The following is a 26,781-nucleotide window of genomic DNA, read 5'->3' on the forward strand; positions in this document are numbered from 1 at the left end:
TTATCAGAAATAATTTATTTTAAAAAAAAGACTAAAATGTTTTGACTAAAACTTGACTAAAATGGCAAGACTTTTAGTCGACTAAAACTTGACTAAGATACCTTGAGTTCTCTTTTGACTAAAACTAGACTAAAATGACGAGACTTTTAGTCGACTAAAACTTGACTAACAAAAACTTTTGGCACAAGACTAAGACGAAGACTAAATTAAAAATAGGTGACAAAATTAACACTAGTGTTCTTAAACAGCAGAATTGTTCGCATCTGTGTTCTTAGGATTGATGAATCCCACGTCTTCGTAACTGAACGCGCGTGCCAGTTGTTCCTAATTAGCATAAGATAACACCCCACAAATTCCCATATAAGGACATGACACTTCCTGTGCACCTCCTTGTCGGAGCGTCGGTGGAGGAAGTACTGAATCTCAGTACTTAAATAAAAGTACAAATATCCAGAGACATATTTACTTTATTAAAAGTAGAAGATGTCCACTACCACAAACAAGGCCTGGTTTTTAAAAAGAAGTTCCTATCCTAACCAGCATAAAACGAAATGTGTTGTTAGAATCGGAATGCGGTTGGTTTTATTCATGGATGTATTTTAAGTCCAGCCAAATAAATAAGACATGAACGCATCTTACGCAGCCTGGCGGAGGAGTAAACGACGCTGTAGAGAGAAATAGATGGCAACTATGATTTAAAAACAGGAATAATAAAAAACAAACATTTTCATTTTCACTTTTACCAGAGGCTGTATTACCGAGGGTCAGCGGCGCTGCACCCGGGCTCTGGAGCACCGGAGCCGGCTTGTATCAGCGGTGCCCCATATATATCTACGGCAACCAAACTTCAATGGTGAGACAAACGTGTGACGGTCGGGAAGACGTTTTGGCAGGGGGAAAAACTGATCAGAAAATGTAACGGAACGTTGTAGAAATGTAGTGGAGTAGAAAGTATAGATAATTGCTGCAAAATGTAACAAACTAAAAGTCAAAAGTAGGCTATGCACTATTGAGGGTACTTAAGTAAAGTACAGATACGTGAAAAATGTACTTAAGTACAGTTACGAAGAATTAGTACTTTGTTACATTCTACCACTGCATTTTGGCCATATAAATAGTGATCAATCACCAAATAACGCAGGATTTAATTTAATTATTTAATTTAAATAAATTGCAGTAACCATCATTTGGAGCAAAGTGTCTTCACTCAAATGTGCGTAAGAGTGCTTTTCAGTGTTCGTAGATTTTGTTCTTAGCTAAGAATAAATCCAAGTTAAGAAAACATTAGTGAATGCCAGAATCTTCGTAAAAAGTGCGTAAGAAGGGTTTAAGAACACATTTCTTCTTAAGAACGGTTGGTGAATGAGGCCCATTGTTAGTGCATCACGAGGCAGCTGTCTAGAAAGGACACAGACAGCACACAATTCTCTTACACATGGGACACAGCCAAATGAGTTCACCACAGTGTTCATTTTACCAGTCCCAGGAGAAAAATTCCCAAGTTGTTGGGGCCCAGAAAAAAGTCAAAGCTGAGTGAAAGTGTTTGCCAACAGTGAGAGGGAGGAGGACGAGTCTATCAAAGTTTTGTCTACAGAGACCTGCTGACTTTTCAAATTCTTGAATGCCATTGTTATGGATGAATTGAAAAACTCATTGTTTTTCATATTTGAGATTCCTTTTTGACATTAAAGTTTGCCATTTGGTAAGGTTTTTTGTGGTTCTTTATATCTACCCATCAGATTTATTGCAACTTTTAAGACTTTTTGATTTTACTTTTTGTTTTTATGTCTTTTCAGAAAAACTGAGACATAACTGAAAGCCTCTGTCCAACACAGTGTCTTTGTTGTCGTAACTTAATTTCTCACGTCTGACACAATGCCCATGGTGAAATGAGAAATGGATCTTAAATTGAAATTGTATTTTTCATTATGCCTTCCTATACTCTGCACAGATGGAGAGGGCTTACAGGAGCAAATGTCACTTATTGTTTCCACTGCATTCCGTTTTTCCCTCTAACAGTCTTCATTATTGCTTCATTTGTTTGAGAGATGCAATCGTGTTTGAGCTCCGTTTTCTCTGCCTATGGAATGGCTGCTCTGAGACAACTCCGCCAGCCTCTCACAATAAATGAGATGTGGCGTGATAATCTGAGGCTCAGGTCATAATAAGTGCCCTCATACATAAATTACCTAGTTAATGCACAGCTAATTATCCAGACAGACGGAGGGCAGCATCCGCTGGCAATGTGAATGTGCAGTTACATTGCATGAAATAAGATTGACATCAGCAATCAGACTAAATTGATGGAGGCGTGCATGAGTTTCCGTAGGCATCTTTGTGAACTTCTAGCTGGGTATATGCATCCACAAAACAAAACCATAATTGTGCACAAAGAGAGTTGGAGTTTACACTGTTGGTGATTAAGTGATCACAGTAAAACAATGTAAATGTCTTAAATGTACAAAAAGTACATTCTTTCTCATAAAAAAACTTAGATTTTTAAGCTACAAAAATCCTGTTAGGTTTCCCTAACCTAACGATCAATTTTTTTAATCGCAATTAATCGCAAAATTTCTATAGTTAATCGCATGTTTTATCACATGAATAAAATTGTATTATTTTGCATTTCAGAACTGTTTTTAAGTAAATATTAACAATGGAAAGCAATTCTTACCAGTGTATCTTGATTAGGAATCAAATGAATGTAAAGAAAGTTACTTCATGAACATGACTTTAAGATTTATAATAGTTTATTATTTATTTACTGTAAACAAAAGAAATGTGTGAATCTATCATTATTTCACAATTCCTCCAAGTACCTAACCTAACTGAGATGTACTACTACTCATTGGCCGCCTCCCAAGCCCAAACAAGTGTGTCCGGCGTGCCTGTTTTGTTTCCGGTCTAGATAGATCCGGTGTGGTGTTGTAGTTTTTCTAACGTTACTAGTTGTTGCAACAGCATGTGAAAAAACCTACAATGTTTGCTAGGCCAAAAAGAACGTTAATCTTGGGATAAAAACGACGCCGTTAAAATATGTTAGCGTTAACGCCATTAATAACGCGTTTAACTGACAGCACTAGTTCAAATAAACACATAGTTTACCGATTTACAGTACAGGCCAAAAGTTTGGACACACCTTCTCATTCAATGCGTTTCCTTTATTTTCATGACTATTTACATTGTAGATTCTCACTAAAGGCACCAAAACTATGAATGAACACATATGGAATGATGTACTTAACAAAAAACTGAAAAGATGTCTTATATTTTAGATTCCTCAAAGTAGCCACACTTTGCTCTGATTCTGCTTTGCACACTCTTGGCATTCTCTTGATGAGCTTCAAGAGGTAGTCACCTGAAATGGTTTTCCAACAATCTTGAAGGAGTTCCCAGAGATGCTTAGCACTTGTTGGCCCTTTTGCCTTCACTCTGCAGTCCAGCTCACCCCAAACCATCTCGATTGGGTTCAGGTCCGGTGACTGTGGAGGCCAGGTCATCTGGCGCAGCACTCCATCACTCTCCTTCTTGGTCAAATAGCCCTTACACAGCCTGAAGGTGTGTTTGGGGTCATTGTCCTGTTGAAAAATAAATGATGGTCCAACTAAACGCAAACCGGATGGGATGGCATGTCGCTGCAGGATGCTGTGGTAGCCATGCTGGTTCAGTATGCCTTCAATTTTGAATAAATCCCCAACAGTGTCACCAGCAAAGCACCCCCACACCATCACATCTCCTCCTCCATGCTTCACGGTGGGAACCAGGAATGTAGAATCCATCCGTTCACTTTTTCTGCATCGCACAAAGACAAATTTGGACTCATCAGAACAAAGCACAGATGACTTGGATGAACCTATCCTCAGCAGCAGAGGTGACTCTTGGTCTTCATTTCCTGGGGCGGTCCTCATGTGAGCCAGTTTCATTGTAGCGCTTGATGGTTTTTGCGACTGCACTTGGGGACACATTCAAAGTTTTCGCAATTTTCCACTCGTTTCTCTTTACTTAGCTGATTGGTTCTTGCCATAATATGAATTCTAACAGTTGTCCAATAGGGCTGTCGGCTGTGTATCAACCTGACTTCTGCACAACACAACTGATGGTCCCAATTAATAAGGGAAAAAATTCCACTAATTAACCCTGACAAGGCACACCTGTGAAGTGAAAACCATTTCAGGTGACTACCTCATGAAGCTCGTTGACAGAACACCAAGGGTTTGCAGCGCTATCAAAAAAGCAAAAGGTGGCTACTTTGAGGAATCTAAAATATAAGACATGTTTTCAGTTATTTCACACTTTTTTGTTAAGTACATAATTCCATATGTGTTCATTCATAGTTTTGATACCTTCAGTGAGAATCTACAACGTAAATAATCATGAAAATAAAGAAAACGCATTGAATGAGAAGGTGTGTCCAAACTTTTTGCCTGTACTGTATGTACATGTGAAAATAAAAAGTCTGACAAAGGGAATATCATCAGTTTTGCATGTATTTGGACATAAACATAAGTACTGGACAAAGTTTGACCCAATGATGGCACTAAATGAAAATTGTAACCCATGGTAACCCTGTCATCAAATCTGTCATTGAGATTCACTGTGGACCACAGATGTCAATAGCTACTTAGCTACTGTATATAGTGATCTAGGCTATGGTCTGGCTAAAGTCATTACAACACTTTCACAAGTCTAAAGCCCCACTTGTGGCCCCTGGAGACCACAATGTTACTTACAATACACAATGAAACAATTAATAAACCTTAACAGTGGTGGAGCCAAAAAGTGTTTTGCACCATGAGGGTGGTGCTTGAGGAAAAGTCTGGGGATCAACACAATAATTAGGATTCATCCTCTGGGCAAAATATGTGTGTACAAAATTCCATGGCAATCCATCAGCAATTGCCATCCAGAGCCACGCTGATAGCATGGCTTAAAAGGGTCAAAGGAAAAAAGGGAAGAAATAGAAGAGGCCGCTTTAAGGTGGTGCAACGAGGCCAATGGCCTCTTCTCCTTTCTTTTACTAAATTATAAAAACTGGCTGTTCCACTACGCTTCTTTTTCGACCATATTTTCCTTTAACTGGGAAGAAACCACCAGTGTCCTTTGCAGCTCTGTGTCCCACAATCCAATGCATGCTGTTCACTTGTCTTTAAGTCCTCTTGTTATTCCCTTTACCCATGCAGCACCTCAGTCTGCTGGTTGACCCACTACAATCTGTCAGCACCCAGACTGGTGCTGAGACAACAACAGGAAAAGAAGTGTGCTACACTTGCACGAAAATTGCTGTGGGCAAATACGGTAACCTTGAGATGGATGTTTCGCTCTCTCATGTACTGTATTTTCCAGTTTCCCAGTTTTTCTCACCTTTGGTGACCGTTCAAAAGTTTTTATACAATATGTAATTTTGCCTTTTATCTTTGTGCACAAAGCTGGTAGGATTGTTATTATAAAAGCGGAACATTTGTTTTAGCACTAGGCATATTGTGATTCCCCTGTATGTCTCCAGAACCAGGTGGCCCTTTCACTACTCCTTTTGTGGCTAACTTTGCATCAGGCTCTACTACCCCGCTGTGAATAACAAGCACAGCCTCTGTAGGCCGAGGGGAAGGACCTGGCGATGTCATCTCATTTGGGAGAGAGGTGCAGGTTCAGCCCATTAGCCTCAGTCCTCTGAAAGCTACACCATCTTAGGCTGTGTCTTTCAAACGTCCCTGAAATAGGACACAGCTTAGGACTCAACCTAAGTAACCCAAACTCACCCTGATATGCTCTGCCTGACTTACACCGACAAACCCACAAAGTATCAAATCAATCCCATATAGTAGATCTTGTTCAGAGGAAAAGCATTGCTGCACTGACCTCTACTGATTGAATGGTATAAAAAATGGTACATGCCTCTTTGCACTCAAGTGAACGTGCAGGTGTGGCTGTTTTCTTTTATACTATACAGATTTGTGGATATAACGTTAAAAAGCTTAAGTAATCAACATTTCTACATCAACATTGGATGAAATGAGTATGTGTAATGTTAAAGGTTTTGCTTGCAGAAGTATCATCATCAGTGCAGTTCCCCTTAGCTAGCTGCTTTTATTAACCTCATTTCCAGCAGCAGGCAGCTGTGATTAAGACACAGTACACTACCTGCTCAGCACCAAACAGCAGGCAGACACACTTAGAGACTAGCTGGTGAACATAGTGGAGCATTTAGCAACTAAAGAGCAAGAGATTTCCAAAAGGAGTTGGTGGAATCCTAGTCTATATCGACAACGTTTCGTCTACGTGATGGCTCCGGTGCAGCCGGAAAATCCGCCAGATGTCCCTCATTTTTGGCCAGTTGTCCCTAACCTTCCGCTTTGTTTGTGTTGGCTTTTTAAACTCTGGTGGATTTATGAGGACTATGGTTAACTGCTCCCATCTCTGCAGGGTAAATCCTATGGGATTAGTTTTGTGACTTTAATTCCAAGCAAAACTTCTCAAGTATCAAACAAAAAACACTAACACTTCTTTCTCAATGATCAGTCTTTTGCTCTCTCCATCACGTTTGCAGTCATGCTCCCAGCTTTCTCCTTTGCGCTCCCTGAGTTTTTGCTTGCGATTCTGACACAAACATCTCGCGTGGGCGGGTCTTACAGGGGTGCGTCCCCATTGGCTAATGAGTGTTAAGGGGAAAGTTTGAGTGACAGCTCAGCCTCAGTGCAGGTAAACTAACGTTAGAGACTCAGAGTCTGGTCTGAAGGACACACAAGCCACTCCACAGGAGATTCCTACAAGATTAATAAAGTGTAAGTATTATTAATATATATATTATCTGTGATCTACGTTGCAAGCATGGTTACTAGACATTTGTTGTTTCGTTGTGTTAAGTTACTAGTGATGGGTCGTTCGCAAATGAGTTGGCTCTAAGAGCCGGCTCTTGTAGGTGAACGACAGGAGCTGGCTCGCATATCCGAAGAGCCGACTCTATTTTTAAAAATATAGCCTATAGAAATTAAATCATTATGTAATAATGAAATAATGAGTGAATTTTATTTTATTTAAAATAATTGACTAATTCAAAGAACAAAAAATAATTATATAGGCACACATTAGTTTTGACTGTCTGATCAGCCTCACATTCTGTTCCTGTCAATCATACACAAGATGTCAACCAATTATACGGCATGAGGGAGGGGCCGAGCCATCACACACACACACACACGCACACGCACACGCACACACACACACACACACACACTGTCAAACTCGGAGGAGAGGACAGAGGAGAGGAAAAACAGCTCTGAAAACAAAACAGAGAGAAAAAGAGCGACCAGTTTAATCCTTTCAGTTATTTATTTTTCTTTAATATGGGTTCTATTATGTTGTTCAGATTCAGATTGTATTTGTTTTGAATGTTGTTTCTATACATTAAAAAGTTGTAATTTAAATGCAAATGTTTAATAGCATTCTTTTTTCATAACAAATCAATGCATTTTTAAAGAAATTGTGAGACATTGTGATTATGATTTCATTTAATAATTTAATTATAAATGTTTTTCACACCTATCATAGTCAAAACATAAATGTTTTTAAAGAGCCGTTTGTGAGCCAAAAGAGCCGGCTCTTTTCAGTTAGCTGAGTCAAATGAGCCGGCTCACGAAAAAGAGCCGGAATGCCCATCACTATAAGTTACTAGCTAGCTAGCTAGTAAAGCTTTTTTAAGTTAGCATTTAACGTTAGCTATACTGCAAACGTTATCTAAAACTTGTAGCCACCGGCTACCTTACTGAGCTAATTTACCATGGGAATCATGCATTCTTCGTGAGGCCTTACTCAATGGAGCTGTATTAATTATCGTCTTCTCTCTGTAGAGACCTGCAGGACCCGAGCAGAGCTACGATGCTCTCCCAGGTCACCTTAGGTTAGTAACGTAGCTATATTATGGTCTATTAGGAAAAATTATTATCCAGCTAACTACTAATTGTTGTGGTTGCTATTGGCCTGATAATACACAATGCTAGGGTATTGGTTAAGTTGTACAATGTAGAAGCTGTGAATGTAATGTATTATATCTAGAGGTCGACACATACTGTACAGTACAAATGCAGTGTTAGCACTGCTTAACTTCATCTTTATAGCTTTGTGCTCATCTGTACTTTCCTAGTTATGACAAAGACTGGCTATCCTAACTCTAATTACATGTCTTCTGTTGCATTTGCAAGCAGGTCAGCATAAGGAAAATGTTCATAGTGTTTTTAAAGCCTACACATTTGCTAATGGCTACTTAAAAGCAAGTTATTTTAATTGTAAATCACACAACCTTGGAAGCCTCAGTTATCAGTAAGAACTTTGTTACCATTTGATTTGTGTAAGGAACTTTGTTATAATTTTCTATCACAGCTCACATCAGGCAGCAGGCAGACCAACCAGGAGGATGTGGAGCAGCAGAGGGAGAGGAGCCTTCGGTCTCTCTGTGGAGGAAACACTGTGTGCGAAGGCTTCAAACAGCCAGGGTATAGACCAATAGTGTATGTATTGATCATATTTTGCTCAGATACTCAATTAATACTTACAATAACCTTGTAAGTTTTCATTGGTGTACTTGTAGTTTCTAAGTCCATTGTATTTCAATATATCCTACTACAGTACACTGTCCTGTAATTCCAGAATTGAGCGCGACAGCAATTGCAGGGGGGGGGTTGGGAAATTTTTTATTTTTTTTTTTTTTTTTTTTTTTTTTTTTTTTTTTTTTTTTTTCTTCTATTATTTTCCCGTCCAAAATGAATTGGCTTTTTGAGGGGCTTAATATATTCAAAAACTCACCAAATTTGGCGTCGCATCAAGTCTGGTGAAAATTTACGTATTTTAAGGGTTTCGGGAATAGGCGCACAAAATGGCTCGCTAGCGCCCCTAGAAAGTTAAGAAAATTGAGCCCCTTGCAGTGCGTTAACGAGACTCACGAAACTTGGTACACATATGTAACATGTCAAGATGTACAAAAACGTCATTACAGCCATACCCTAAACCCAACAGGAAGTCCGCCATTTTCAAAGTTCGAAATTAGTGCGATTTTGGCCATTTCCACATGTCGTACTTTAACGAACTCCTCCTAGAGATTTCATCCGATCAACTTCAAACTCGGTCTGTGCCATCTTAAGATGTTAAAGATGAAAAGTTGTTAAAGAAAAACTTTTCGCTATAGGGCGTGGCCGTGGGGCGGCCCATTTTGCCGCGCGGGAAACAGGAAGTGGGTGTAACTCGAGTGTACGTTGTCCGATTACCCCGAAACTTTTCAGGATTCATAAGAGTCCAACCCTGAGGACAAATAAAGGCCGATATTTACTTAAAGTCATAGCGCCCCCTAGTGGCAACAGGAAGTAGGCCTAAAAGTCAAGGTGCTATACTTTAACGAACTCCTCCTAGAGATTTCATCCGGATGGACTTCAAACTTGGTCTGTACCATCCCAACACCTTAACAATGAAAAGTTATTAAAAGAAAAACTTTTCGGCCAGACGGTGTATGGGCGTGGGCGGGCCATTTTGAGTGTTTAGCGATGACCAAAAAAGTTGTTGTAACTTGAGTGTACGTTGTCGTATCTGCCCGAAATTTCTCACGATGGACAAGGGTCCGGGCCTGAGGACACCTACAGGCCAAAATTGACTTTTGGTCATAGCGCCACAGGAAATCTGCCTTATATGACAAACATCATCCGATTTACATGAAACTTAGAATGTGTGGTCTACATGTGATACTGAGCCGCCCCCTATAATATGACCACGCCCACTTACTCAGGCCACGCCCCCTTTCATAACATTTGAACCGTTTAAGGTAGAGACTCGTGTGAGGTGTCATTGAACTCAGCAGAGACTTCCTTTTAATTGGTTATGGTTTGACCCGCCCCCTGCGCTTAAGCCCCGCCCCCTTTCATACAATTTGAACTTTTTAAGATAGACCCTTGTGTGAGGTATCAATGAACTCAGCAGAGACTTCCTTTTTAATTGGTGATGGTTTGACCCGCCCCCTATGCTTTAGCCACGCCCCTTTTCACAGCTAATGAACCGTATGACGTAGAGTCTTGTGTGAGGTATCGTTGAACTCGGCGGGGAGTTCCCTTTTAATTGGTGACGATTTGCGGCGTCCGAGCGCCGCGCGAATGCACGGTCGCAAGGAGCGGCGTCCGCCGGTAACCCCGACGCGCGCAGAGGCACGAGGGCCCGTCCATCGCTGCTCGCAGCTTTAATTGAATTTGTGTTTACATTGTCTTATTGTAATTATATTTTAAAATGCACATAATATATAAAAAAATTTTTACATTCACCCTTGTCTGTTTGGTTCATTATATAAAACAGGAAATAAGGTTGAGACTATTATAATGCTTTATTTTTAGTCCAATATAAAACTTCACATACATAATGGATATTTGAACATATTTAGCTGGGGCTCCGGTGGTAGAAGAAGCTGGAACTCAGTGTCAGTCATTATTTGCAGTACATCACAGGTCAGGGTCAGTTTTTCATCACCAACAATACACAAACATACTGAGTAATTGGGTTATGTATATATTTCACATATTCAGTTTCACCTAAGGCAAGCTGTATTTCTCTGCTGACTTGTGTCTGCAACAACACTTCTGAGGGTGGTGCAGGAATATCACACAACTCCTGGACGCATGGGATCATCTGGTCTCCTGAGCTCACTGATGGCCCACCGCTCCAGTCTGGACGACAGCCTTTTCTGCAGGACAGTTCTCTGAAGGGCTGGGATGTGGCTGTAGTCCTTCACTTCCTTGACTTCTTATTGTAAAGCTTGAAGTACCTTATTGGATGATAAAAAAGTGTTTGAAATTATCTCAATAATAAATAATTGTAATAAAGCCTGCACTCTAGAAACATTTTTCTAGCTTTCTGAACACTACTGGAACACTTATATCTGGAATATTATTGATCACACTTTCTAGATTCCTACCTCCACGTTGACTACATGTGTAAAGTAAGATATGGCCAGCCACCAGACACATGCACATCACATCAAACCATAAGGATCACTAAGCAAAGTATTTGTCAAGGGCCTGGTGTGTTAGTTAAAGTACATAGTTTGGACAGTAGTAAGAGTATGCATTAATTCTAAATATTGTTGACATTTCGCAAAGCTAAAAAAAAAAAAAACCCGTTATCTGCCATCTTAAGGTAGTGTAAAGAAAGAACAGTGTGTACAGATGGAACATTATCTAATGTATGTGTCGCACCCTATATATATTACATTCACAGCTTCTACATTGTACAACTTAACCAATACCCTAGCATTGTGTATTATCAGGCCAATAGCAACCACAACAATTAGTAGTTAGCTGGATAATAATTTTTCCTAATAGACCATAATATAGCTACATTACTAACCTAAGGTGACCTGGGCAGGCCGTGAAGCTCTGCTCGGGTCCTGCAGGTCTCTACAGAGAGAAGACGATAATTAATACAGCTCCATTGAGTAAGGCCTCACGAAGAATACATGATTCCCATGGTAAATTAGCTCAGTAAGGTAGCCGGTGGCTACAAGTTTTAGATAACGTTTGCAGTATAGCTAACGTTAAATGCTAACTTAAAAAAGCTTTACTAGCTAGCTAGCTAGTAACTTAATACAACAAAACAACAAATGTCTAGTAACCATGCTTGCAACGTAGATCACAGATAATATATATATTAATAATACTTACACTTTATTAATCTTGTAGGAATCCCCTGTGGAGTGGCTTGTGTGTCCTTCAGACCAGACTCTGAGTCTCTAACGTTAGTTTACCTGCACTGAGGCTGAGCTGTCACTCAAACTTTCCCCTTAACACTCATTAGCCAATGGGAATGCACCCCTGTAAGACCCACACGCGAGTGTTTGTGTCAGAATCGCAAGCAAAAACTCAGGGAGCAAAACGAGAAAGCTGGGAGCATGACTGCAAACGTGATGGAGAGAGCAAAAGACTGATCATTGAGAAAGAAGCAGAGGGAACTGTAAACAAAAGGACATAATATCAAACAAATAAAAGACCAATAGTTTACAACTACACAAATGTTTTATTTGCAAGTTTTAAGTTTTACCTTTGAGGTGACAATTTTTTTGCTTGAGTTAGTGTTTTTTGTTTGATACTTGAGAAGTTTTGCTTGGAATTAAAGTCACAAAACTAATCCCATAAAATCCAGACAGCTAGCTAGACTATCTGTCCAATCTGAGTTTTCTGTTGCACGATTAAAACAACTTTTAAAAGTACACATGTTCCACCAAAAAAAGTTCCTTCCCAAGGCTATTTTGCAGAGGCACCGTTATTGCGTCTGCCCAAGACAATTTTGATTGGTTTAAAGAAATGCCAATAAATCAGAGCATGTTTTTCTCCTATCCCGGAATGCTGTGTGGACTAGCCAGACCTTTCTCCGCAGCGCTGTGGAACGCCTGGCAATGCAAGACTAGTGGAGTCCAAACCAGCTAAAAGGAGAATGAATATTGGAATATTGAATGCTAATTTTGCTCTTTGTTTGCTAGATGTACATAGGCAAATGTGTGGTGACACTCCAGTTATCCAAATTAAGTGCAATTCAGCTTGATTCTGACTATGTAAACATCAAATTGTGGCAACCACAAACGCACATTTCCAGGATAAACTGTAGCAGTGTAATTTGGTTATATCGTCAGTAAGTCCCAGCAGAGGTATCAGGTGGTCAGACACACAAATCTTGAAAAACTAAGTTATTGCTGCTTGAATGTGCCCAGGTGAGATCTAGTGTCTGGTTTTAAACCCGTTCCACAACAGGAAATTAGATCAAACAATGTTCTTGTTTGACATGCAGGGCTGCACAATGCATTGTGGAGATTTGGAAGTTGTTTTTGTTGACCAATCTGCAAGTCTCTGCGAACTACATTCACCCATTACGTGATTTGTACATGTATTTTTGCAGGTATAATTCCTGAGTTGGTCTGATGAACAACTGACCACACCCAACAGCAGCTGACTTGACATGAAAGTATATAGTGTCTTATACTTTCTGACTTGACATTAAAGTGATACTACATCACTTACTTAAAAAAAAAAAGTTAAATTAATAAATATTTTTGTTGTATCTCTTTTCGGTTTAGTAATTTGTAGACAGCCCTAAGCACTCGTCTAACTGCAGGTAGCAGCAGCAACAGCAACAGAGAGCAGGCAAGTGTTCATAAACTTCTGGTGTACTTACAAACTTTCCAATCCATCGTTTTATGAGTACATAACCTATTTGTACTAGTTTAGAAGTTTGGTATCATTTCGGGCATTATTAGTGGGGTCATTTACAAGATACAAACGTGGGTCCATTAGCCTCTGCGCTAAGCTATTCAGCTGATAACGCTACTCTACGCTAATTCTCCCAGTGTTAGACCCAGGTGAAAAAAGCTTCTGGGGGGGGTGTTTGGCTCGAGGTCATGGTGCAAAGGACCCTAGGGTGAAATTACTCCGAGCCATCACTTTAAAGTAGGGCTGGGCGATATGGAGAAAATCAAATATCACAACATTGTTGACTAAATACCTCTATCGCTACAATGTAGGGTTGACTATTGGTGCTTTTACAAAATATTTATACAATGAGATTTGTGATAAATAATCATCAGTAATGTGGATATAATGACTAAGTGGGTAAAGGCAAATAATAGAACAGCGAGAACAGTCTGGTAAGTTCCGAAAATTACTGTACTGTAATGCAGACTGATGTAATTTTAAAACCAGGAAAAGACAAAACTTGTCATATTACAATTTTACAACATCCAAAATCGTTGATATCTAGTCTCATGTCACAATATCAATTTACATTGATATATTACCCAGCCCTACATTAAAGTATAGCGCATAGATGCTCCACAACACAGTGTGTAAGCACATGCATTCACTGCAAGTTGGTAGCAGAATAACTAGGTGCAGTTGTTCTCTTATGCGGTTACTATTCTGCTGTGTAATTGCAGAGCCGTTGTGCTGTACATCATTTGACAGCAGATGTTATCCACAAGCGGTAGGAACAGCAGAAGTAACACATTTACCATTCGTGCTCACGACCACAAAGTCCTGTGAGCTGGATTCTTGATTTGTACTTGTCCTCTCACAATGCAAGCACAGTGCCACAGTTAAAAAACAACATGCATTATTTACCACAGATGATAGTTAGTATTAACACATGCAACTTGTGGTTTGAAACCTTACTTAACACTTTTCAACATTACCTATATTATTTATTTCAAGCTGAGGCTTTACTAGTCTAAATTGAAACCAAACCTGCAGACACCAGCTGTGCACTGAACACAGCACTTCCCCTTTCTTCGCAAATAGAGAGTAAGCATAGCTCTACCTCTGGTCAAAATAACAAATGCAGCTTTTAATCCTGCACACACAAGACAGAGAGGAGGCCCAGCAGCTCTTTCATACGAAGCAGAACGATACGCATAGACATAAGCTGTAGCTGCAGGCACATTTAGAAACGGCTGTTACAGACAAACTTGCTGTTTTTATTATCAACTAAGAGGTAAGTTGTGAAATGATACAACCGGTATACTTACACTCATTGTAACTACAGTATACAATGAGTGTTATGTTTTCCTCAAGATATTGTGCGGAATATTGCTGCTGTTAAATATTTTGTTGACCTAGTTGTTGCTTTTGCATCAATGTTAACAATGTTTTATTGTCTGCATCTTAAAATTGTAATTAAATGTGTAGGTCTCCCTGTTTTACTACAGGCCCATAGCCAGCCTAGTAGAAGTTTTTTTAATTTATTTTTTTAAAGTGGACCCTTTTTGCAGTTTTTCCTTCATTTTGTATTTAATTATGATGTTCAAATACTTCAATTTGGTGACGTTTTATGCACTACTTTGTGCTGGATCTTAACGAGCATACTTTTTGATGCACCGGAATTATTTACTACAATGTTGGCAAATAGCTTACCAAGATCATATACGGCCTATTTTAGTCCAAATGCACGCACGCATGCCTCAAACATTTTGTTATGAGTGCATAAAGTTGGTTGCGTGAATTGTTGATACATTAGACGTTAGATTGTTACATGCCAGTTAACACATTCACAAAAGTGGTGCTTTTAACAAGATTAGGGCTTCGGTTTGGTTTAGATCATATTTATTTGAGAGGGATTAAAATCATTGGCTGTCGTTATTTTTAGGGATGTCACGATCAGCTTTTTTGACTCCCGATCCGATCCCGATCTTTTAAATATTAAATATCTGCCGATACCGAGTCCCGATCCAATACTTGTAGTTGCTCAGATAATAGAGCAGCTGTTTTGTTTTTTTTACAAAAATAACTAAGTAAACAAAGTGCTTTAAAATATGCCTTAAGCTTGTGTAGCAGCAGGGGCGTCGGACTGGGGGTAAAACCAATACTGATTACCAGGGCCCAAGGGGAGAGAGGGCCCTTGAAAAGTCTGGAATACATTTTATTTCACCTGGATATTTTCATTTCCTAATTACATTTCATAATGCATGTCAGATGGAATGTAAAGTTAGTGTATTGGCTGAATAACTTGATTGATTGACTAATTACATTTTGTATACAAAAAAAGACTATCATCTAAAAGGTCTCACCCACCCCTTGCTAATGCGCCAAATGGTTTAGTCCATCTGCACGCATTTTGTTTAAGTTAGATCAGTTGAGCATCTGGTGGAGCGCAAACTTCTGCTGTAGAAATGTCTTTCTCAAAGAAAGTCAAATCATGCTACCAAAAAAGAAAGGAAAGACAGGAGGAGGAGAGAAAACAAAAGGAGGGGAAACAATTAGTAACTGACTTCTTTTCAAAGGAAGGTGAGCACAAACTAGAAAACGAAATCCTTGAATATCTCCGTGACTGTTAGTGCTAAAAACGGAATGAGACAACCCATATAAAAAGCAGAACATACACTTTCAAATGATAATGTGGTTATACATGTAATCTGAGGTAAAGGCTAAATAAATAAACTACACTAGCAATGTTGTTTGCATACAACACACCATTGTAATAGCCTAATTTAAAACATGTTTTATTTTAAATGAATAATGTCTATAATTAGCAATAATAGGCTAATCCGTGTCATAGGTAGCTTGGTAGCTCATCGGTAGATACATATCATGTCAACATTATAGTTATGTCAGATTCAGTAGAAGCAGAGGTTAACATTGTGGAACACATTGCCCTCAGTTTCAGAAACTGTCACACCAGGGAGTGGAGTAGCAACAGACCCTTCATCCTCCTCTTTGGATTTGAGACAAGGTGAGCTTATATCAAAATTAAAGCAAACCACGTTTAGCCATTTTGACTAACATGTTAGTGTGTTTTATTAGGTTACAATTAGGATAAGAGGTTAATATCAAATGTATCCTTCATAGAGAAAGATGATAGAGAACATCTGATTGAGGATGATGGGAGTGAAGACAGCAGGGAGCTCTGAGCACAGTGTGGAAATGAGAGATGAGGAACTGGAAAGTAGGCAGAGCAGTGCAGACCAGTTTTTGCCAGAGGATCCAGGACTTTGGCCAGATAAATTAACAGATGATCAGAGAGACACCATAGTATGCAGGCTGGCAAGTAAAGTTTTTTTTGGGGGGGGCGGCGGGGGGTGTGTTGAGGAACATGGGGGCCCATCAGGACTGCCTATGCATAGGGCCCAGGGTCTTGTGCTACGCCCCTGTGTAGCAGTATGAGTTTCAGCTCATAACTAACTAACTTCTGGCCAATCATAACAGCGGAGCCCCGTATAAAAACAGCCAGTAGTCCTCCCACTGCCTTTCTTGCTCGTTGGTGAGTTGGTGCTCGGTAAGAGTTACCTTTTAGGTTTATTTGGTGTTAATTGTTATTTTGTGTAAACACTAGGGATTGGACTGAAGCTGCCGGAGATTCTTGTTAGCCGCCGAGCATCTCAACCACCAGCTGTTTGTTTTGCCTACACGCGATTGAATACAGACTCTACTATTTGTACTGCGGTCTGACTTCGAGGTGCACGACCTGAACATCTGCTGCCGCAGCGGTGGAGGCTTGCTGTGGGGCCACTGAGCAACTGCTTTCTGGCCACTCATGTGTGGGGCTTGGTTTTAAGTGTATGAATGTAGCAGAAGGGTTAGCCCCCTACATTAATAGAGTTGATTGTTTATTTCTCTTTTTGTTATTTTGTTTTCAATTTAGTCAAAAGTTACGTTTGTTGGTTTTCTTTTCTTTCTACCATTGAGTTTCAATAGTCAAATCTTTGAATTTCTGAATTGCCTTTTTGTCATAGATCACCTGGACATGGCCCACGGCAAAGAGATGCGGCTCTGGTTTTGTTTTACGTTGGTGTTGTCAGTCGTTCTGACCTCAGGTCTGAAGACCCTCGACTCTGACAAAGAGCTGCAGGACAGCGGGTTCGGTCAACCACCGCCTCGCCATGGCTTCAAGTTGCTGGTGTGGTACATTCAGGACTGCCTGGATAACAACATGGTGGCTCTGTGTGATCCCACTCGAGGAGAGTACGGATTTCATTCGTTTCAGAACCGAGGGCCCAGGCGTCTGCTTCCAGTGATAAAGGACAAAAGGCAATACAGCTACTACACCATTGGAAACCTCCACGCTCCTAATGCCGATGACCTGCCCTATGAAGTCAAGAAGTACTACAACCGCAGTGACCCTGAAAGCAACAAGGACAGAGTTTTGGTGAAATACAACAGAAACAACAAACACATCGAAAACATCTACGCATCTGCACATTATAAGCCCAAAGAGACGTACATAATTGGCCCCAATCTTCTTGCCTCTCTTCGAAAGCCAACAGCCCACATTAGCATAGAAATGTGATGCACTTCTGATAAATCGTTCTGTGGCAAGTTTAATAGCTCTGTGATTCTTTAAAAAAAAAAAAAGTGATGGAATTACAAACAAACAATCTTGATTGACATATTTGGCTGCTGCTTTTCTTTGAAGTGCCAGACTGCTTTGATGAGCTTTTGTAAGGCTTGAGTATGAGTCAGGAAAGTAAACCTGCACAGCCCTCCTGCTTGTAGAATCTACAGTGAATGCTTTGGAGAAAGATTCTTTGACTAATAAAAAAAACAAATGTTCAAATGTGCTGCTCTAGAATATTTTTTCTTCTATGTGTGTGTGTGTGTGCGTGTGTCATCAAATTGCTGAGGTCTGGGAACACAGCGGCATCATATCAATTAGGAGTGTACGATATAGCAACTCAGTATCATTTTTGCAAATCACGTTGTGCAATACCAGTATAGAAAATGTCCCAAAAAGTATGCAATATTGCGTTTATTTTGTGGAGAGATGTGCCGCTGGCTGTGCGTTGTGATCAATTTATTGGCCAGTTTCCCTGTCACATGTGCACACTTTGACAGTGTGAGTGAAGAGGGAGATAGCGACAGCGAAAGAAGCGAAAGGACAGAAAGAGAGTGTGGAGCGAAAGGAAAGAAGAGACAGAAAAGCAAGAACATGAGTGTGGCTCAGGGACACAACGGAATTATGGAGATTGAAGAGGAAACATTAGTAGCCAAAAAATAATGCCTCCTCGCCAGCCTGGAAGTACTTTGGCTTTAAGCCAATATATGTTGCTCAAAATGATGCATTAAGTGGTACAGCGACCCTCAAAAACCATCACAAGACACAGTACAATGAGTGCATAGTAATATCTGGAAAAAATCCTTTATTTATTCATTCAGGTTGTACGGTCGGTTTAAATAAACCATTGTATTGTACGAAAACCAGATGTTTTGATATTCTATTAATCTATTTTGTTGTTTTCCCATAACGTTTGTGTTTTATATGTTTAAGAATATTGAAATGAATATGGATATCGCTATATCACATTGTGTCAATATCGTGCAACCTTAATATCAATTGTGTCCATGGGTCAAGAAACATGAGCAGTCAGACAACCATACACATTGCAAACACAATGGCTTATGCAGATATGCTTGCACTTTTGTTTTGGAGCGTAAAACTGGTCTAACTTGATAACAATCCCTCATGCACAGGAAAAGTGTGCATACACTACTACAGTAAGCAGTAAGTACAGTGGGTCAAAGATAAACCTAGGAAACAGGCTAGTCCATTTGACAGTTTGAAAAAATTATTTTACAGTTCACCTGTTTTTTACTTTCAAATAGATTTGGCTAACGTATTAAAGGATAGATTTACAATGTTCCAAGTCTATTTTACACTGATAATATTATTCCAATTAAGATAAAACTTTGTCTGTGTGGCAAGGTGGGTGGCGCTAGGGGAGAAGCCGCCACCCGAGTCTAACTAACCGACAACGCCACCTGGGGACTTCCACCCCAAGATCTGTTTATTTCTAGTTCAACAAGCGTTCACCCCAATTATACAAAGGCTACACAGGTTCACTAACTGAAACAAGACAGAGACGTGGTTACAAAAGAAATATTGGTGTATTAATGAATAAATGATAACTGGAAGTGCCTGTAAAAGAGGATTAGAAATGGGTTTAATCAAATTGCAATTTAAAATGTAGAAAAGGTTTTATTACAATATATATTTAGCATTCAGTTGATTATTTTCAAACAATACACTCCCAGTTATGGCTTTTATTTAAAATTACTTTAAAAGAAGTGGGCAGAGGCCAGCTGTGGAGTGGCAGTCTACTAAGGGTGTGTTCCAGGGATGCACCAACTTACCCACCGCATGTGCCCACTGCAACCTATAGTCACTGCAAACCAATTCACTACAAATCGTGTCACTGTGCTGTTATCACTACAATCTGTGAAGGGAACCATGCTAACGTGCCTAGCCTCCACCACAAGCTGGCTACTAACTCCACTTGAAAACAAAACAATTTAACAGAATCAAGACAAACAATAAACCAGTTGCTAAACTAAAATACAAGCAATCCAAACAGGGAGAGTGTCCTGGGGTCACTTACAAAATGTACTAAATGATTGAAATCTGAAAACAACTAAATTAAGGCAAAACAGCAGCTGACCAATTCAGACAGAAGATTACATTAATGACAAGTTTAAAAGCATTGGTCAACAGGTGATAACATACTCAGGTAGTGAGCATACCAGACTTGCTACTTTAAGTTACATACCTTCGGGGGGGCGCGTGAGCGCAGTTCATGGAGTAGTAGCATTTTACAGAGCTCCTCTCCGCTGTCACTAGATTTTGAATGTTTATGTAATTTAAGTACCATCATTTCACTTTACAGGCGATAACGACCTTTTGAGAGTTACCAGTGTTCAGCTGTTTTGAGTATTTCGTGAGATTTCAGTGCTTTGAACGCGATCTTTGTTACTCACTAACTCACTTGGTGTGCGCAAAATGGCGTTGAGGAAACCCCCAAAAACTGTTGCAGTTATTAAGGAGGACGCCAATTCAAGTGACTCTATCGCACAGGGAAATGTGAACGCGATACTTGCTGCAATCGGTGCCCAAGGAGAGGACCTAAAAAAATCTGATAGAGGACAAGATGACAGCTCTTAGTGTTCGTTTGGATGCGCTGGATGCCACGCTGGTTAACTTGCAGTCGGAACACGCCGGAATTAAACAAAAAATGGAAGATATGGAAGGTGCCCTGAACGGTACTGAATTACGCCTCGGTGCGGTCGAGAAGGTGTGTGAAGATTTGTGTGCAGAAAATAAATCTCTCTGGACGAAGTTGAATGACTGGGGGAGGGGGCGGCTCGCAGGTTGAACCTCAAATTCGTGGGAATAACCGAGGGTGAGGAGCGGGGACGCCCCTCGGTGTTCATTTCAGATTTGATCACAGAGCTGTTCGGCCGGGACAACTTCAATAAGCCTGTCAATGTTGATCGAGCTCATCGGGCACTGCTACCCAAGCTTTCTGAAGGCCAGAGACCTCGCACTATTATTGCACGGATCCACAATGATCGGGATAAAGATTTAATCCTTCGTTTGAGCCGTGAAAAGTGTCCTCTGGAATACAAAGGAAAGCGGATTCACATCTTCCCGGGACTATACTCCGGAGGTGACAGCGCGGCGACGTGCCTTCAGTTCAGTCACGAAAGCTCTCTGTGAAGCCGGACTGAAATGGTCCCTGCGTTTTCCAGCGAAACTGTCACTGCATTACAACGGGCGGGAGCGCACTTTTGAATCTCCTGAGGAGGCTAAGACGTTTGTGGATAACTTGTCAAAGGACTCAGCGTAACTTCTATGTGTGACTCTACTTAACTTGACCCATGTGGTCCTCGACTATCTGAAGTGGACTATTTTTGGTCCATTTTGTCATTTTCATCGTGGTACGTAAAGTAATTCAGTTGAATGATTATTTGCTCGGCGGCGGAGAGCAGCTTTTTTGTTTTTGTTAGCCCAACTTACTCCTTGTGTGTTTCGTTACTTCTGCTCTTTTTTGAGCTAAGGTAAGCCAAGTTAGACTTTGCACTCTTGTTGTCTCCGAGTTGATGGGGAATACTTGCTGCATCAGTTCTTGGAGCAGCTGGGGGGAGTTCGTTATTTTCTACCTGTTTATTTATTTTTGTATATTTTGTGTTGCACCAGATAATGCTACGATTATTACTATTTTTGTGTTTATGTTTTTTATGATGTTGTATGATTAGTGGCAATACTACCACTAATAGCAATAGCGATGCTGAAGTGAATATTACGTTTGTTAGTTGGAATGTAAGAGGAATGGGACACCCGATTAAAAGGGGAAAAGTTTTTGCACATTTAAAGTCATTGTCGGCGGATATTATTTTTCTTCAGGAAACCCATATTAGACCCAACGAACAGGTGCGGCTTAGGGCAAATTGGATCTCACAAGTTTATCAAGCCACTTTTTCCTCTAAAGCCAGAGGGGTGGCTATATTATTTAGGAAATCTATTCCTTTTCGAATGCAATCTGTGGTGTATGACCCTGCGGGAAGATATATTATAGTATCCGGAAGCATTAATAATTCCCCAATTACATGTATTAATGTTTATGGGCCAAATATAGATGATCCTGCCTTTTTCAGGAAATTATTTGGGCTTATTCCAGACACTAACTCGACTAATGTGATAATTGCTGGAGACTTTAACTGTTATTTGGATCCTCATCTTGATCGTCATTCTTCACAAGTTCCTCATCCTATTCAATCTGTTGGTGTTTTAAATAATTTGATAAAATCCATGAATCTTGTGGATATATGGAGATTACTTAATCCGACTGTTTGTGATTATTCTTTTTTTTCGCATGTCCATAAATCCTATACACGTAATGATTATTTTATTATTGACTCCAAACTAATTCAAGGAGTGACTCAGTCCAAGTATCATAATATTTTGATCTCTGATCATAGCCCTGTTTCTATGGGTCTGAAAATTTCACTACCAAAGGCGCAGTATTGTTGGCGTTTTAATCCTCAATTATTAATAGATAAACAGTTTCAGTCTTACTTGTCGGGGTGTTTACACCAATTTTTAGAGACTAACGATAAGGGGGATGTTTCAGATTCTTGTCTTTGGGAAACTTGTAAAGTAGTGTTAAGAGGTCATATTATTGCATATGAATCCTCTTTGAAGAGGGGAAAGCGTAAGCGTCTGGCTGAGATAGAATCCATCCTTCCATCTTTAGAACAAACGTTCCGTTCATCTAAAGCTCAGAGTGACCTTAAAGCTATTCTTAAGTTGAAATATGAATATAACTCTATTTTGAGCGATCAGGTCTCTAATTTATTAATTAGACTTAAACAGAAGCAGTTTGAATTGGGAGATAAAGCAGATAAGCTTCTTGCCAGGCAACTAAAAGGTGTGCAGGCCAGTAGGGCCATTCATCAAATCAAATCTCAGAATGGTACTTTGGTTACACATCCTGAAGAAATTAATAATCGTTTTGTTTAATTTTATAAGCAGCTTTACTCGTCCAACTGCTCTGAACTGAACATTACGGGTCAACAATTCCTTGATGCACTTTCCAAAACTTAATGAGTGTGCCAGAGATGAATTAGAGGAACCATTTACTCTCAGTGAAATTTTAGAGGCAATTAAATCCTTTTCTAATGGGAAAGCCTCAGGCCCTGATGGGTTTGGTGTGGAATTCTATAAGGCTAATGCAAATACAATTGCTCCTTTGTTACTTAGAATGGTAAATCATTCAATTGAAAAAGAAAAATTTCCCGACTCTTTTTACGAGGCGCATATATGCCTTTTGAAGAAAAAAGACAGAGATGTTACGGAGCCTTCTAGTTACAGGCCAATAAGTCTTCTTAATTGCGATCAAAAAATAATTGCTAAGATTTTGGCCACCCGTCTGAATAAGCATGTGGCCTCGTTAATTCATCCAGACCAAACTGGTTTTGTCCCAGGACGATTTTCATTTTTTAATTCACGTCGTCTGTTAAATATTTTGTACAGTAATCAGAGTAAGAGCTCTAAGGCAGCTGTTCTGTCTTTAGATGCTGAAAAAGCCTTCGATCGAATAGAATGGAGTTATATGTTTTCTGTGCTGGATAGGTTTGGCTTTGGTGAGAATTACAAACGAATCATAAAAATGCTTTATCTTTCTCCTAAATCTGCAATACTCACTAATTCGGATAGGTCTGCTTTCTTTCCTCTTCAAAGAGGTACACGCCAGGGATGTTGTTTAAGCCCATTGTTATTTGATCTAGCTTTAGAACCCCTGGCCATTCATCTTCGTAATCATCCTGAGATCAGGGGTATATCATGTGGTCATTCAGAGGTTAAACTTTCCTTTTATGCAGATGACCTGCTTTTATATTTGAGTGATCCTCCTTCTGCTTTGCCATTTTTAATGGAATCACTTGAGATTTTTGGCTCTTTTTCTGGTTATTCTGTTAATTGGGAGAAGAGTGTTTTCATGCCATTGGGTGAAGGTTTGGATGCTCAGTTTCGGAGGTCATTACCCTTTAGAGTAACAGAGGATTATTTCACATATTTAGGGTTAGTCATTCCGAAAAAATTTAAACAAATTTTTACTCTAAATTTCGCTGAAGCCATAAATAAGTTAAAAATGTCTATTGAGAAATGGAGGGTGCTTCCGTTATCGTTAATTGGTCGGGTCAACGCTATTAAAATGGTCTCGCTACCTCGCTTTATTTATCTTTTTCAGAACCTGCCTATATTTTTGCCACATTCTTTTTTTAAACAATTAGATTCTGTAATTTTGCCATTTATTTGGGGTTATAAAGCACATCGAATCTCTAAGGAACATTTGCAGAAGCCGAAAGAGCTGGGTGGTCTAGCGCTACCAGTTTTCCGTCGTTATTATTGGGCTACTAATGCCAGGGCTATGATGTTCTGGCGGCTTAGTGATCAAGCTGCTGATAAATTGATGGACAGCCAACCCAGATGGCTGTACATGGAGGCTCGGTCAGTGGTTGGTAGCTCTCTTGCGGCTATTCTTTTTTCGAACCCTGTACCTTTAAAGAAATCACAGTGTAAGAATGTTGTTGTGCTCAATTCCATTAGGATTTTAAATCAATTGAAGACTGTTTTGAGTATTAAAAGTCCTTCAGTGCAACAGTCCATTTGTGATAATCTTAATTTTTTGCCTGGCCAGTCAGATAAGGTATTTTCCTTGTGGAGAAGCAAAGGACTGACTATGATTAAGGACTTCTATATTGATGGAAAATTTGCGACTTTCGAGCACTTGTATAAAACCTTTGACCTTTCCCAATCACAATTTTTCAGATATTTACAGGTGCGCCACTATATTAAACATTCTTTTACTGAGCTTCAGGAGTTGCCTCAGGACCATTATCTGTATGATCTTTTTGGTCAACCCCCTAATGCCAAACAGTTGGTGACACGGTTTGTTTCGTTGTTTGCATCTCATTTTTCAGTCTCTTCAGATCACATCAAAGCAGCATGGGAAAGTGACACTGGAATTAATATCTCAAACGAGATTTGGGAGGAAGGACTGAAGCGAATCCATACCTGTTCTATTAATGCAAGATTACAACTTATTCAGTTTAAAGTGCTGCATAGACTACATTACACCAAGTCTAAACTTAATAAAATTTACCCTTCGGTTTCCCCGTTATGCGATGGATGCAAGATCTCCGATGGGACGCATGCTCATGCTTTTTGGTTTTGTCCAGAGATTTCTGAGTTTTGGAATAATATTTTTCTGTGGTACTCAAACGTTGTTGGAGAAGATATCAGCCCAGATTTGGGGTTAGCTTTGTTTGGATGTTCTGATTCAATATTAGCATTGACGCATTCTCAGCAATTGTCCCTTATGTTTGGTATGGTGGTGGCTAAAAGAGTGATCTTGATGGACTGGAAGTCCACTGTACAACCCAGCTTTCATAAATGGCTGGCTGAAATGGTTGCTGCCCTCAAGCTCGAAAGGATTCGTTTTTCCAAAGTGGATGCTTCTAAAAAATTTGATAAAGTCTGGGGGCCCTTCCTTAGGCATCTTTCTAAGAGTTGAAATATATTTGAGCCTATAATATGGACCACTTACTTATTTTATCTCTTCACTCCATTGTTAAGGTTTTAAGTTTATGTATTCATTTTTTTTTTTCTATCTGGTGCGGTTTGGGGGTTGTTGTGTTTTTGTTTACTTTATGTATAACAAACTTTGTGCATACATTCTATGTAACTGATTGTTTTGTGTTTGTATAAAAACTGTTATAAATTAAATTATAAAAAAAAAAAAAAAAAGTTACATACCTTCACTCAAATGTACTCAGTAGGCTAAGAGGGAATTCATCACACCATTCCAGGCCGGGGAGCTTGGAATCCCTTCCAGGCCCAATCAGACAACAGTCAGGTAAGCAGCAGACTGCTGCAAGATATACATCTCAGTATTTAAAAACACTTTAAAAGCACAAACCAACGAAACACAATTACCTACCTACCTACCTAAAAGTCAGAGATGATCCCATGTGGCAACCAACAGGCAGAGACAAAGCCAAGAGGCAGCCATAATGATACAGGTGCTTTATATAAGCTCAGCTAATGAGGGGGTTTGGTCTAGTTAAGGTGCGTTCAAGAACCGACAGGGTGCAAAGCTTACTGCACAGCTTACTGCACCACTACATCTGTTCACACAGAAAATTGTCTTGTATTGTCTGCTCCAACAATTAACAGATAACCTTAAAAAACACAAACATAAATTAAAGCTGCAAGCAGCGTTGGACAGGCCCTCGTGCCTCTGTTACTCTGGGTTACTGGCGGACACCGCTCCTTCCGACCATGCATTTGCATGGCAGTCAGACACTGCAAATCGTCAGCAATGAAAAGGGAAGTCCCTGCTGAGTTCAATGATACCTCACACAAGGGTCTACATCAAACGGGTCATAAGTTATAAAAAAGGGGCGTGGCTGCAGCATAGGGGCGGGTCAAACCATCACCAATCAAAAAGAAACTATCTGCTGAGTTCAATGATACCTCACACAAGACTACCTTAAATGGGTCACCAGTTATGAAAGGGGGCATGGTTTAAGCATATGGGAAGGCCAAATCATCAACAATAAAGAAGGAACTCTCTGCTGAGTTCAGAGGCCTTGTCATTTTCCTCCTATTTGAAGGCGACCAGAAGGCGCAGGGTTACGCAATTAGAGGATGAGATACAAACTTTGGAATCTGACCTAAAGCGGCAGTTCTCTGAACAAAACCATTTAGCTCTTTCGGGCCTGAAATTTAAACTTAACAATCTGCTCAAGGCTAAAGCTGAGTTTATAATTCATCGTACAAGACTCACATATTATGATCAGAGCGAAAGATCAAGCAAACTGTTAGCTGCCAAATTAAAACAAAATGAATCATTTTCCACTATCAATGCAATCCAAACATCGTCTGGACCTGTAACCTATGACCCAGTTGAAATAAATAATACTTTTGTGGAATTTTAGTCTTGTCTCT

At 39.8% G+C, this 26,781-nt stretch overlaps 1 protein-coding gene across 3 annotated transcripts; it reads left to right on the top strand.

Annotated features, from left to right (window-relative positions):
• Positions 1-14,352: 14,352 nt before the first annotated feature.
• si:ch211-198c19.1 (uncharacterized protein LOC100151013 homolog) lies at positions 14,353-18,054 on the top strand. Of its 3 annotated transcripts, none has more exons than XR_005639717.1 (2): positions 14,353-14,499; positions 16,162-16,203. XR_005639717.1 is itself a non-coding variant. In XM_039805871.1 (2 exons), exon 2 carries the CDS (start codon positions 17,245-17,247, stop codon positions 17,785-17,787), a length of 543 nt encoding a protein of 180 aa, XP_039661805.1. In that variant the 5' UTR covers positions 14,353-14,499; positions 17,234-17,244; the 3' UTR covers positions 17,788-18,054. The 3 variants fall into 3 exon arrangements, 2 of the variants coding, with proteins under 2 accessions (XP_039661805.1, XP_039661806.1); XM_039805871.1 differs by lacking the exon at positions 16,162-16,203 and adding an exon at positions 17,234-18,054; XM_039805872.1 differs by lacking the exon at positions 14,353-14,499 and adding an exon at positions 17,234-18,054 and having other exon boundaries at positions 16,195-16,233.
• The last annotated feature ends 8,727 nt before the right edge of the window (positions 18,055-26,781 follow it).

Source organism: Perca fluviatilis, chromosome 7 (assembly GCF_010015445.1).
Source record: "Perca fluviatilis chromosome 7, GENO_Pfluv_1.0, whole genome shotgun sequence".
NCBI lineage: Eukaryota > Metazoa > Chordata > Actinopteri > Perciformes > Percidae > Perca > Perca fluviatilis.

Bases quoted from the DNA above. Each gene is read 5' to 3' on its own strand.
- si:ch211-198c19.1 (XM_039805871.1), top strand. From the start codon at position 17,245: ATGGCCCACGGCAAAGAGATGCGGCTCTGGTTTTGTTTTACGTTGGTG.